General features: G+C 48.6%; 5 protein-coding genes and 1 non-coding gene across 6 annotated transcripts; 1 reads left to right on the forward strand and 5 right to left on the reverse strand.

The window, feature by feature from the left end:
• Positions 1-1950: 1950 nt before the first annotated feature.
• Positions 1951-4617, reverse strand: LOC9640294 (pentatricopeptide repeat-containing protein At4g02750). Its single transcript, XM_002971722.2, has one exon. It carries the CDS (start codon positions 4615-4617, stop codon positions 1951-1953), a length of 2667 nt encoding a protein of 888 aa, XP_002971768.2.
• A 47-nt stretch (positions 4618-4664) lies between these two features.
• On the reverse strand, positions 4665-5261 carry LOC112346801 (17.6 kDa class I heat shock protein-like). Its single transcript, XM_024676477.1, has one exon. It carries the CDS (start codon positions 5169-5171, stop codon positions 4725-4727), a length of 447 nt encoding a protein of 148 aa, XP_024532245.1. The 5' UTR covers positions 5172-5261; the 3' UTR covers positions 4665-4724.
• A 296-nt stretch (positions 5262-5557) lies between these two features.
• LOC9640295 (protein SULFUR DEFICIENCY-INDUCED 2) lies at positions 5558-7536 on the reverse strand. Its single transcript, XM_002971723.2, has 5 exons — positions 7209-7536; positions 6889-7101; positions 6642-6797; positions 6515-6576; positions 5558-6455 (listed from the first exon to the last, which is right to left on the reverse strand). The coding sequence occupies exons 1-5, from the start codon at positions 7317-7319 to the stop codon at positions 5678-5680; spliced, it is 1320 nt and encodes a 439-aa protein (XP_002971769.1). The 5' UTR covers positions 7320-7536; the 3' UTR covers positions 5558-5677.
• A 333-nt stretch (positions 7537-7869) lies between these two features.
• LOC9640296 lies at positions 7870-10034 on the reverse strand. Its single transcript, XM_024676348.1, has 5 exons — positions 9619-10034; positions 9417-9534; positions 8231-9349; positions 8107-8160; positions 7870-8047 (listed from the first exon to the last, which is right to left on the reverse strand). The coding sequence occupies exons 1-5, from the start codon at positions 10032-10034 to the stop codon at positions 7904-7906; spliced, it is 1851 nt and encodes a 616-aa protein (XP_024532116.1). The 3' UTR covers positions 7870-7903.
• A 62-nt stretch (positions 10035-10096) lies between these two features.
• On the reverse strand, positions 10097-10169 carry TRNAK-CUU. The gene has a single exon. It is a non-coding gene; the product is annotated as a tRNA-Lys (tRNA).
• An 84-nt stretch (positions 10170-10253) lies between these two features.
• Positions 10254-12608, forward strand: LOC112346758 (pentatricopeptide repeat-containing protein At4g02750-like). Its single transcript, XM_024676349.1, has one exon. The coding sequence runs from the start codon at positions 10254-10256 to the stop codon at positions 12606-12608; it is 2355 nt and encodes a 784-aa protein (XP_024532117.1).
• Positions 12609-12611: the final 3 nt, after the last annotated feature.

Genomic DNA, 12611 nt, shown 5'->3' on the forward strand with positions numbered 1-12611 from the left:
AGAGTTGGTCTTCATTCTTTATAAGCCAAATAATAAAAAATAAACTCAAACCTACATCAATTAACATAGAGAAAATAATATTGTTATAAAAATGAGATTGAGAAGTAAATACTAACTGAATTTGTGCCAAATGAACCCCTTGATGGTACTTCCAAAAGAAAGATAAAATGATTACTAATTTATTCAAGCAAGGATCTTCCACTACTCATCTGATTCTTTATTTCTTAAAAATACTTATTTATTAAAACCTTCTACTACAACAACACCAATGCCATAGCCATAATTATGTTTTCACCTTTGTCCTTCAACATGGGCAAGAATAGCATCACTCTTTATCAGAATATGAGTATTTTCCATGGGGAGTAGAGTTAAAGTATGTATAGTTATAAATGGGAAAGATAATGTTTCATAGCATTATATTAGTCAAATAATGCCATCAAAGGTGACTAAAGTAAGTGTATATACAACTCTTACAAGATTTTGACAAAGCATTAGCCACAATATGCCTAAATTGATTTGCTTTAAAGATTTTGCTCCACATGAAGCAAGAAGCTTTAAAAGTGAACACCAAATTACATAAATAACTTAAACAACCTTTCACAAAGATTATGCAATTGTTAAAAAGGCATTATCATAATCATTAGGATATTTGAATGGGTGCTTGAAGATATCCAATAGAAGACTCTAATTCACATAAATTGTTACACTTATACTACTATACCATTGCAATGCTGTTAATTGGAAATATGTGTAAACTTTGAATTTAGACTTCTTAAGAAATTATTCAGTTAATGTTTAACTCCAAATATCCTAAAACTCTTAATCAATTCAAAAAAAAAAGTGCACTTTTATTTATGGACCCTTGCCTTCTATATTTTAACCCTAATGAATTATAGGTAGCATTCATTATGAAGTGATCAAACCAATTATATATAATATGGAAAAAATTCAGATGGATGCAAGGATTAGCAACAAAGATAAAGGAGATGCACCATATGCCATGAAATCTATTACCAATTGAGTCTGATTATTTAATTGCAACTGTATAACATTGAATAATTGCACCAATTGTTACTTCAAAATCAAAGAAGGAGGATATAATTAGTATGCTACTCTACTATGAAAATGAATAAAAAGAAGAAAAGTAAAAGAGAAGAAACAAATGTTCAAATCCTATTTCAATTGGTATAAAAGTGATGTCTATGTGTATTCATTTAGATGGGTTTTATAGGCTTTATCAGATTATAATAAGAGGTGCCCCTTAACTCTAACAATATGAACATATAGAATATTGAAATATGCATATTCAATTAGCTTTAAAACCCTAGCTTATATAGAAGAGTGATAATAGAAGAGTATTATCATATTAATAATAGTATATTATCCCAGTTTGAATTAATGTTAACATTTAATTGAAAAACCTAGAAATAATTATGAAATAAAAAATTAAAAATAAAAATATGTTATAAATGTTGAATGAAAAGTTAATATAAATACCAACTAATATTTTATATTCATTTATTTAATATTTTATCGGTCAATAATGAATTCAGATATAATAACTAAAAGTGGTAGGTAAATAAAACATTTGGTTAGATGAATATATCTAATCACAAATAGATACGTATTTAGTTTATAAAATCTATATATCACGTAATAATTTAAATAAATTTTATTATTATATTTTGTTTCTACTTGATCAAAGATATAAAATATCCTCAAAAATACAAAAACTTTGCACAATAAATACTACAGCAAACTGAGTAATTTTATAGAAGTCACAAATCAGAAAAAAAAATTAGAATTAATAAGAACAAAATATTAGAGGTTTATTTTGTAATGGACAAAAATATAATCTGATTTTGATTATTAAACTATCTTGTGTTGTTATATACTATCATATATTATTTTAATATAACTGCATTTTTGTAAATATAAATATGAGTAAAGCTACCAAATGTTTTTGCAAGAGCAAACACCACCTACGAACCTGTGAATCCTGTTGGCATCCTTCACAACAATCTCTCGTCCAACAACCTTGGACAAAAACTGGGTTGCGTCATGGCAGTCATAACACATTCTCAAGTTCTTGGTCACCTCAACTTTGGTCCCGGGCTGCGTAGAAATGAAAGCGTAACCAAGCGCAAGCTTCTCACTGTGGCGGCACAGAAGCTCCTCTTTCGCTCTCTCCTCATCGCCGTCATCTCCCAGCATCGTCACCACATTAGTATTTGGAACATAGCCAGCCTCTCTCATGAGTACTTCCAGCCTCGCAAGCTCCTTGTGAACGTTCTCGATTTGGGGATGCGAGGTATCCCCAACCACGAATCTATGCAGCTTGCCTCCGACCCTCACCCGGCTTACCCCTGGAATCCTCTTCACGTTCCTCGTCAACATCATCTCCTTGACAAGTTTTACATCGTCTTCGTTTCCATCCCCACTGCTAAGAGTGTTGGCCAACAAGACGTGAAGAGAACCGCTTCTTGAGTCCAATTCCAGTGCTTTCTCTACCATACGCTTTGCTCTATCGCAGTCATTGAAGCTCCTGCAAGCTCCCAGAAATGCGTGCCAAGCTACCTCGTCCGGAACGAAAGGCATGTCGAGGATCAAAGCTTCGGCTTTGTCCAAGTGTCTTGCTCGCCCAAAGAGATCTATCATGCAAGTGTAGTGCCTCTCTGTAGCTTCGATCCCGTAGTCTGCCACCATCAAAAGAAAGCAGTCCCTCGCGTCCATCACCTTCGCGACATGGCTAAAACCATCCAGGAGGCAAACGAACGAGACCTCGTTTACTTCAATTCCTTCCATGGATATAAACCGAAGAAGCTCCATTGACTCCCAGACCTGACCGTTTCGCGAGTATCCCGCAAGCACTGAGTTGAGCATCTCGACTTGCCAGCACGGAGCCAACACTAAAACCTCGCAAGCTTTGCTAATTTGCCCATGTCTCGCATATGCCGCAGCGAGCAAGGTCCACGATATCGAGTTCCTCTCCATCATCCCGTCGAAAGCTTTTTTGGAATCTAGCGGCGTAGCGTGGCTGGCGTAGCATAAAAGCATGGCGTTCCATGAAACTGTGTTTGTTTTTGCCATCTTTCTTAGAACAAGCTCGGCCATCTCGACTTCCCCGCTCGCCACATAGGCGGAAAGAAAAACCGTCCAGAGAACGACATCCCGCTGCTCAGCATAAAAGAATCTTTCTTTGATTATATTCATGCTATCTCTTCCGGTGATCTCGACTATATGCGTAGTACACGCCGTTGCATCCCATTGTGGCATCAAATAGAAGACCCTTTCCGCTTCAACAAAATCCCCACCGTTGGTATTTGCAGTGACGAGCAAAGTCCACATTGCTACACACCTCTTGGGGGAAATATCAAATGCTTCTTTGCACTCAATTGCGCAGCCATGCCTGGCCAACGCTCCTAACAAAACAATGTACGCCACAGTGTCGTGTAGAGGCATCAACCAAAACGCTTTCCTCGCTTCGTCCACGAATCCATTGTGAGCGTATCCACGCAGCAGCACCGTCCACAAGATCAAATTCCACTCGAGGCTACTGTCAAAAACCACCTTTGCTTGTTCCATCTCGCCGGCCTTCCCATAAGCATCAACGATTGCCGCTAAGTTGGCGGTGTTTATCTGCGGCATTTTGTCCAAGACGCTGGCCGCAGCATTTGAATCCCCTGCTCTGGAGAAGGCATTGAGCAAGGAATTAAACGAGACAATCGATCTGCCACCTTGCAAGTCATCGAACTTTCTCTTGGCATCTGCGTCGTCGTGCGAAGGGCATGAGTTCCAAGAGACGGTGTCCCACTCGGGCATCTTGACGAAAATGTTTCGGGCTTCTTCGTCATGCCCGGCTCTTGCCAGAGCCGCGAGGATCGTGTTCCAGGACACCATATCCCTCTTCCCTTCCATCCTCTCGAAGCAATCCATGGCTTCCTGGACGCGGCCACACTTGGAGTAGCAACTCACGAGCGCGTTCCACGCGACAGTGTCGACTTCTCGCGAGGAGATCCGATCGAACGCCGCCTTTGCATCCTCGGGCTTGCACTGCTCGGCAAAGACCCCGATCATGGCCGTGCAAGAGATCTTGTTGGCCACCACCCCCTCGTCCTCCATCTCGCGGAAGAGCTCCTGGGCATCGCTCCACTTTCGATTGTCGAGAAAGACCTTGAGCATGGTGTTCCACGAGTAGTCGTCCCGGGAAGCCATGCTCGCGAACACTCTGTGAGCTTCGGCGACGCCCTGGCACCTCCCAAACATGAGGATGATGAGATTGGAGAGGTATCTCTTGTTGGCCGAGAACACGGTGCCACTGGCGAGCACCCGGCGATGGAGAGCCTCGGCCTCACTCAGCCCACCACGAAAGCTTCTCAGCGTCGAGATACAATCCTCCGCTCGCGTGAACGCGGGCTCCTCGCGGACGACGTTGCGTGAACCTCCTTCGAGCTCGCGATCGCTAGGAGGAATGTTGGTGATTTCTTCTAGAACTTGCCGGGCCATCGTGCCGATCTTCTCGTCCTTCATCTTGTCACACATCCAGCGCAGGTAACTTTCTGGTACTTCCAAGAGGGACTTACCCTTGTGCTTCCCAAACGGCAGGATCGTGTGCATTCCTTCGCAGAGATCAAGGAAGGAATGAAACTACCACCATAGCCATCAAGAACCCTAAATTCTCGTTCCATTCAAACATTTCTTTCTACAGGGGGATTCCTCCTTCTCTACTCCACTTGGATCGTTCTTGGCTGTGGCTTGGCGACCTTTGGAACCGTGACAGTGAGAACCCCATTCTCCACTTGGGCCTTGATCCCGTCCACATTGGCATTCTCCGGCAGCCGGAATTTCCTCATGAAGCTGCCATAGCTGCGCTCCACGCGGTGCCACTTGTCGGTCTTCTGGGCCTCGTGCATCTTCCTCTCGCCACTGATCTGGAGGGTGCGCCCGTGCTCCACCGTGATCTTCACCTCCTCCTTGCTCAGCCCTGGGAGATCGGCCTTGAAGACGTGGGCGTCGGGCGTCTCGAGCCAATCCACGCGGGTGTTGGCGGCGGCGCTCGCGTCCCTGGCGACCTGCTTGGAGGGCTCGTTGCCCCCGCCGGACAAGATGGACGAGAGCTCCGGGAAGGGATCGAAGACGCCATTGTCGTTGCCATAGAAGAAGAGAGCCATTGCCTCACTCACTCTGCTTAAAACCTAGGAAAGATTGGATGGGAATCGCTAGAGATGAGTTCCTGAAAGAGCCCTGCCTCATTTTATACCATCCAGCGCTGGCAATTCTGGTAGATTCCAGGAGATTCTAAAGAGGTCTAGAAGATTCGAAAGCATATGCCACCAACGGACCTCAAGATATTTAAATTGGCCCTCTCATAGAAATTCTGTTTAATGATGCCTCTTGGATTTGTTCTTGAATAGAAACATTCCTCTTTCTTATCTATATTCTCAAGAAAGATTGGAACAAGTGTTTCTTCCTGTAAGGAGTAACTTTTCACGAACTTTTCCTTTGTTCTTACTGTATTCTTTGGAGTGAGATTTATACTTTGCACGAGTCCATGTCATGTTTCCACCCAAACGAAGATCCATCCAGATGCCATGGATATCCATTCAGGTGGAGTAGAAAGAAGCAAAATATTATATAATGTACAAACATACACAAGCACCTGGTAAATATCATCTACCTAGAGCAGCAATCCAGGAAGAGTCATCTCCTCGAAAACTTTCAATCGCCGCCCCGTCCAGCCTTGATCACACTCTTCGAGGCTTTGCAGCTCGCGATCTCTTGCGGTGGTCTCCTCCAGATCTCGCAGGAGAGCATCGTCTGCGCTGTCAAAGCTGCTAGCCAGGGACCGCCTCGCCGCGGCCGCGCTGTCGTCCTGAAGAAGAACATCTTTCCAGGTGACCGATTGATCCAAAGCTTTCTTTGGCTTTTCCAAGCTGCTCGCGGGTGACTGCCGGGCGTAAGCTTTGTTTGTCCAATCGGAAGTGAGCGGCAGCCGCGACTCTTGCTCGCTGCTCGAGGGCGGGTTCCAAATTGTTTCATGTTGCTCGTTCTCGGTCTCATAACTCCTCTTTCTCGAGATCTTAGCTTCGGAGGTTTCGTTATCGTCTCCATCGTCGCTAAACCCAGAGGTTGCAGCCAGGATTTCCGGGAGGTGGTGTTTCAGCGAAGTTCTAGCCGGAGACGATAAGGGGTTCCACGAGCTCTCGTCTACATTGAGTTCCACGGAGGAAGTTGTGGCCTTGGCACTCTTCCTTTGTACGGACTTCATCTCTCTCAGCTCGACCAGCACCTCCTGGGCTCGCTCGTACGTCTTGCGTTGCGAGGGAGATGCATTCCAGGCCGGGGGAGCCACGCTCTCGAGTGTAACCCTTGCGTCGTGAAGCTTCCCTTGCTTCTGGAAGCAAATCCCGAGGTTGCAGACTTTGTTGCTGTCTGGCTCTATCGAGAGAGCTTTCCTGGACAAGTGGTTGTGTTCCATAGTGAGCATCGAGGCAATGGGAAAGAATCGAAATACCTGTAGACAGCCTCGGCAGCAATATAGTTCGATTGCTGCATATAAGCCCATCCCAAGTTTCCCTGCAATTGAGATCTCAATAAGCTCTCAGACCTTCGATCTTACAATAGAAAAGCGATCTTCTCACCAGCAAGCGAGACGCCTCTTGCTCGATCGATACTTGAAACTTGCGTCCCTGTGATCGAGCTGTTTTGGTTCGCTTCCCGTTAAAAGCGAGACCTTCATGGATAAGGTGGAGCTTCCGTTTTAACAGTGCTATTTGGTCGTCGAGCCGTCCACACCTCTGCGTCAAGGCAACACCGACACTTTAGTCAAAGCAAATAATTAAATATCTCTAAACTCGTCGAGAAGCCTGGCTTTGCAGTCTTTCCTACCTTGTAGAGATCCAAGAGCACATTATCCAAGGCTTCTTGTGCCTGATCCGTGCAACGATCACGCAGAGACTTGATCGCCTCAATCGCCTCCTCGGGCCTGTTCTGCTGTTTCATTACAATGGCCATGTCCTTGAGGGCGCTGTCCACACGATCTCCCGCATTGATAGCCGCCCAGAACAAAGCTATAGCTCGATCTGGATCCTTGTCGACAAGCTGCGATCAAAGCAAGAGGAAGCTCAAGCTTTTGGGAGAGAGAGAGAGAGAGAGAGAGAAGAGAAGAGAGAGAAGAGAAGAGAAAGAAAGAAAGCCACAACACTTACTTGGACGTGTTTGGCTTTGACATAAGGAGTGTCTCCCACGGGAATTTTGTGTAGAACATGAAAGCTCTCCTGGAAAGACGCCGAATCCAAGTTGTAGCGATCAATCCACATCCTTTGATCTTGCCTCCCTCTCAACAGCTCAAGCCAGGCGAGAATACGACCACGATGCGACTAAATCCTCCAATGCATCATCACACTCGATTTGCCGCTCGCATTTCTCGATTTGCCGCCGCTTACCTCGCCCTTAAACCCTAATCTCCCACTCGAATATAAGGTCGAGGATCGATGGATGTGTGTGTTGTGTGTGAGAGGAGAGAGAAAGCTTTGCTTCTCCCCTCCTCTACCGGTTTTGCCTCCATTTATATGTAATAATGTGGCCAATATCATTGGGAGCTCCGTACACCCGAAGAGGAGTTGCATTTAGACTGAAGGAGGACTAGATACATCCAAAACGATGCACCCGGTCTTGAAGCGTCGATTCGCATGAACGCGGCGACACGCGAAAATCTAAGAAGCCAAAGCCCGGTCGCGCTCCGTCGTACATGTATATTCCAAATGGAGCACCACTGGCGGATATTACAAGGATATCCCTTTATTTATTAAACCTGACTAGGTGCAATGCACAAGAAGAGGCATATTCGGTTTGGACTGCGGAGGCTTGGCCACGTAAAATTGTGTTTCTTTTTCGATATGCCTCACTCTTCCAGGCGTGGTTGGCAATGTATGAAGTGTTTCAAGTCCGCGTGGAAGTCTTCCAGGAACGCGTCAAGTGATTTGCCCTCCATGGCGTTTAGCGCAGTAAATCGTTTCGTTAGATGCTCCAGAGGTGACGACTCGTACTGGGAATATCAAAAAGTTTGGTCTAACCGAGTATAATCGTAAAATTCGATATACCAACCTTGGCTTGCTGTGTTTTCTCGCACAGGAAGATTGCAAGCGTTGCGTCTGGCACCTATGAGAAATCACACTTGTAAGTTTCATGTCAAGGAAGAATGGAAAAGTTTGGAGTAGCTCTTACGTACCTCGAGTGCCTGGTTACGCAGGCATAGCCGTGCGCAGGCCGAGGCTGTTTTCATGAGACTCTCCAGCGTCGCCAAAGAGACTTCGTCGCTCTCCGAAGCTCTTCTCAGCAAGAGGTAGTATCCGCTTATCAGTTGCTGTGCTTCATCAGTCATTGTCACGCTCTCGATGCTCGATGAGAGGCGGATGCGATGCCTGGCGGAGCCTCGGATTGCGGCACCTTCGCTGAAGTCCAGGATAAACTTCCGGATAGAATCTTCGCCGAGACTTTGCTCCTCGAACAGTGGAACAACGATGTCGAATTTGTTGAGGAGTTGGCGATGAAGAAGCTCTTTGCTTCCCTGTTTGAAGACTCCTCTCTCCCGACGGGGATTCCAAGTCGCGTGAACGCCCCAGACAGTTGACGTGCAAGGCACAACGAGCTCTGGACAGTTCTTCATGGTGAGCACCTCTTTGTCCATGGCGTCGCACAGTAGCTTTAACGCCTCTTTCGTAAGGAAGTCCTTGCAAACGTCGACGATGCAGACACCACCACTGCTCAAAGCTAAGCTCCCTGCGTGCAAGCTCCCGTGGTCAGCAGATCGACCGACTGTTGCTAGCAGCTGCTTCTTGTCACCGGAGTGATACACTGACCGTGTTGAGGATGCTGCCGCTGCTTTCAGCAAGGCCGTGATCGTTGACAGCGAACTCATGGCCGTGAAGAGTAGATGAATTCGCTTCCTGTTTGACTTCGTCTCTTGTAGCGTAGAAACCAGGCTGAGAATCACTGCCACCCTCTGGTACTTGGTTGAAAACCTGAGGTATCCACACTCCTGGTCTCCATAGAACTGTTCTGTCAAGAGCTCCAGAGAAGCTGTGCTTTCTTTCTCTGACCAAGGACTCAGGTCTCTGGGAACGAGCGTCAAGATGTTGTTGGCCTCGATCTGAATTTCTCCAAACAAGTTGCTGCTCTTGGGCAATGAAGTCGGAAGAAAGCTCGTTGTGTAGACATGTCCCAGGACAGACGCCGTGTCTCCGACATCGATCCTTTGAGTCAAATCGTCAAATAGATGAATTCGAGCAAGCGGCTGGTTTATCACGTTGCCTGTGGAAAGGCTGGGCGAAGGACCCAGAAGCACCTCCTAGAAAAAACGTTCCAAGAGGTTCGCAACACATAAACTTTATGAAAGAAAGAATTTGGATACAAACCTGGTGACGAATGTATATAGCAGCCGACTCATCCTCATAGAATCCGGCAAAACAACAACGTGGGAGATGGATTTCTTCCTTGAGCTTGTGATAATCATCGTGGACGGAAGCGCAGCCCCTGCATTTAAATCTCCTCATGAATGGAGAGTATCCAGAAAAGTTACGTCAAGGAAAACGCTATGAAAAGCGAAGAGAGAAACACGCTGAGAAGGATATCTTACCGACCGTATGGACAGCATAGGCGACTCCAAAGACGTGAACGAGCTTGCCATTGTCATCCATGCTACAATCCTTGCTCCTGAGGCGCTCCATTGGCGATACTTGAACCGGAGCGGAAGAAACCCTGATCCACAGCCGAGAACCGGACAGCTTGAAATCACGCTCTTCCCGATCGGAATCCACCCCCCGGAGCTCCTTCAGCCGCTCAAGCAGCGCTATCGACAGCTGTTGGGGCTGAATCAAGATTGCCATGCCGAGCTCCAAATCCCAATTCAACGCCTCGGAAGCATCGATCGGCACCACAATGCAGTCATCGCCTTTCTTTACCTTTGCAATGGCGTCACCGAGAGATCCATCGCGCAGCAACCACAGCAAAGCTCTGTCCGCGATCGTGGACATAGCTAGGGCTAAGAAAAAGCCCGCCAAAATTCAATAACAAAAACTAAGAAAAATTTCGGCACCGCCGCCCGTGGGGCTCGAACCCACGACCACAAGGTTAAGAGCCTTGCGCTCTACCGACTGAGCTAGGGCGGCAACCGCAAAGACGTTTGGATGCCCATCTAAAGAAATCATTACCCTCAGCTTACATAATTTCTAGATACTTAAGTAAAAGATGGAATGTGTTTGCTCAAGCTCCGAGCAGCGATCGATGGATTGGAGAACAGGCAGCGAACAGTCTTTGATCTCACGTCGCATTGCGCATCGCTCCTCCAGATCTGTCGCAACGCCAAGGCGGCGGCATCGGAAGGACAGCGCCTTCACGCAGTCCTTGCTCGCTATGGGGTCGATCGATCCACCTTCCTGGGCAATCTCATCGTCCAGATGTATGGCAACTCTAGGAACCTGGCGGAGGCGTGCGCGGCATTCGCCCAAATCGGGCAGCGCAACGAGTTCTCGTGGAACTCGCTGCTGCTGGCATTTGTGCAGAGTGGGCATCTGGACGATGCCATGAAATCGTTCGATCAGATGCCGCAGTGGGATGAAGTTTCATACAACACGATGGTTTCTGCGTACTGCCAGATCGGACACTTGCATCTCGCAAAGGAGATGTTCGATTCCATGTCCTGCCCAGGAGTTGTGACATGGACTACCATGCTCTCAGCCTATGCCCACAACGGGCATCTTGGCGAAGCGAGAGAGCTCTTCCTCGCCATGCCCGAGAAGAACACCGTGACTTGGAACACCATGATCCAGGCCAATCTCCGCGAGGGTTTCGTCGAAGATGCCTGGCGCCTCTTCTCGGTGATGCCCTCCCGGGACGTTGTCTCTTGGAACATCGTCGTCACTGGGCTCACCCAGATCGGCGAGCACGCCGACGCCCACCTCGTCCTCGCCAAGATCCCCGCTCGGAGCATCTTCACCTGGAACGCGATGCTGTGCGCCAGCGTACACGATGGGCACCTCTCCACCGCGAGGATAATCTTCCGCGAGATGCCCGAGAGGAACACGATCTCCTGGAACGCGATCATCACTGGGCTCGCGCACAATGGCCAGCCGCAAGAGGCCCAGGCTGCGTTTGAGGAGATGGAGAAGAGGGACGTGATCTCCTGGACGTCGCTCGTCGCCGCCTACGCACAGATCGAGCGCCTGGATCGCGCGCGCGCGCTGTTTGATCGGATGCCTGAGCAGGACGTTGTGGCCGGGAATGCGCTGCTCATGGGATACGGGCGAGCCCGGCTGGTAGGCGAGGCTTGGGAGATCTTTATCGCCACCCCTGCTCGAGTGAGCCTCACTTGGAACCTCATGCTCCAGGCTATGGCGGACAGCCGCTGCCACTGCGAGGACGCGCGAGAGCTCTTCGAGAAGATGGCCCGGCACAACATCGTTTCGTGGACAACAATGCTTAGCTGCTACGCAGAGGGTGGTCAGGATCAATCGGCCAAAGAGATCTTCGACGCGATGCCTCAGAGGAATCTGGTTTCATGGAGCGCCATGCTGCGTGGATTCACCCAGAATGGTCATCTTGAGAATGCCGTGAGAATCTTCTACAAGTCTCCAGCGAGGGATCTAGTCGCGTGGACGCTTCTTGTGAGCGCTTTTGCCGAGCGAAACGAAGTAGAAAATGCGAAAATTTGGTTTAAAGATATGCCACAAAAGGATCTAATCGCCTGGACCGCGATGCTCACAGCATTTGCCGTGAATAGCGATTTGGATCGCGCCTGGGATGTGTTCCACAGGCTTCCAGCGAGGAACACGGTCGCCTGGAACGCCATGATCGCGGCTTGCGGCCAGAACAACCAGGGATCACGGAGCTTGACACTGCTGGGCTTGATGGACGTGGAAGGGATCCATCCCAGCGCGACGACTTTCATCAGCGTGGCGGACGCTTGCACGAGCCTGACGGCGCTTAAGGAAGGCCGGCTCGTCCACCAGGAGATCACGCTCGCCAGCGGCGATCTCAGCTCCTCCGAGGCTCTCGGAATCGGCAACGCTCTGGTGAGCATGTATGGCAAGTGTGGCAAGCTCGACGAGGCGCGAGAGGTGTTCGTGGGGATGATCCAGAGGAGCGATATCACCTGGAACGCGATCATCGCCGCGCACACCCAGAACCACTGCAATCTCGGTGACGTCGCGGAGCTCCTGGAGTTGATGCTTCTCGACGGCGTGGCGGTGGACGAGATCACGTCCGTGAGCGTGCTCACCGTGTGTAGCCAGGCGGGGCTTCTCCTCCACGCCAGGGAGTTCTTCCACTCGATGAGCCGCGAGTTCTCCAGCGCTCCAGGGGCGGATCACTACGCTTGCATGATCGATCTCCTCGCGCGGGTTGGCGAGCTGGAGCAGTGCATGGAGCTGATCTGCGCCATGCCTTTCCAGGCGGATGGGATCTCGTGGATGAGCCTCCTGGGTGCTTGCAAGGGATTGGGCGATCTCGAGCGAGCATTCGTGGCGGCGGAGATGGCCGTGCGCTTGAATCCCGAGAACTCGGCGGCTTACATTCTCTTCTCCAACATTCTAGAGAAGGACAAAGGATGATCC

The sequence above is a fragment of the Selaginella moellendorffii genome, unplaced genomic scaffold, assembly GCF_000143415.4.
Source record: "Selaginella moellendorffii unplaced genomic scaffold, v1.0 SELMOscaffold_17, whole genome shotgun sequence".
Classification (NCBI taxonomy): Eukaryota; Viridiplantae; Streptophyta; class Lycopodiopsida; order Selaginellales; family Selaginellaceae; genus Selaginella; species Selaginella moellendorffii.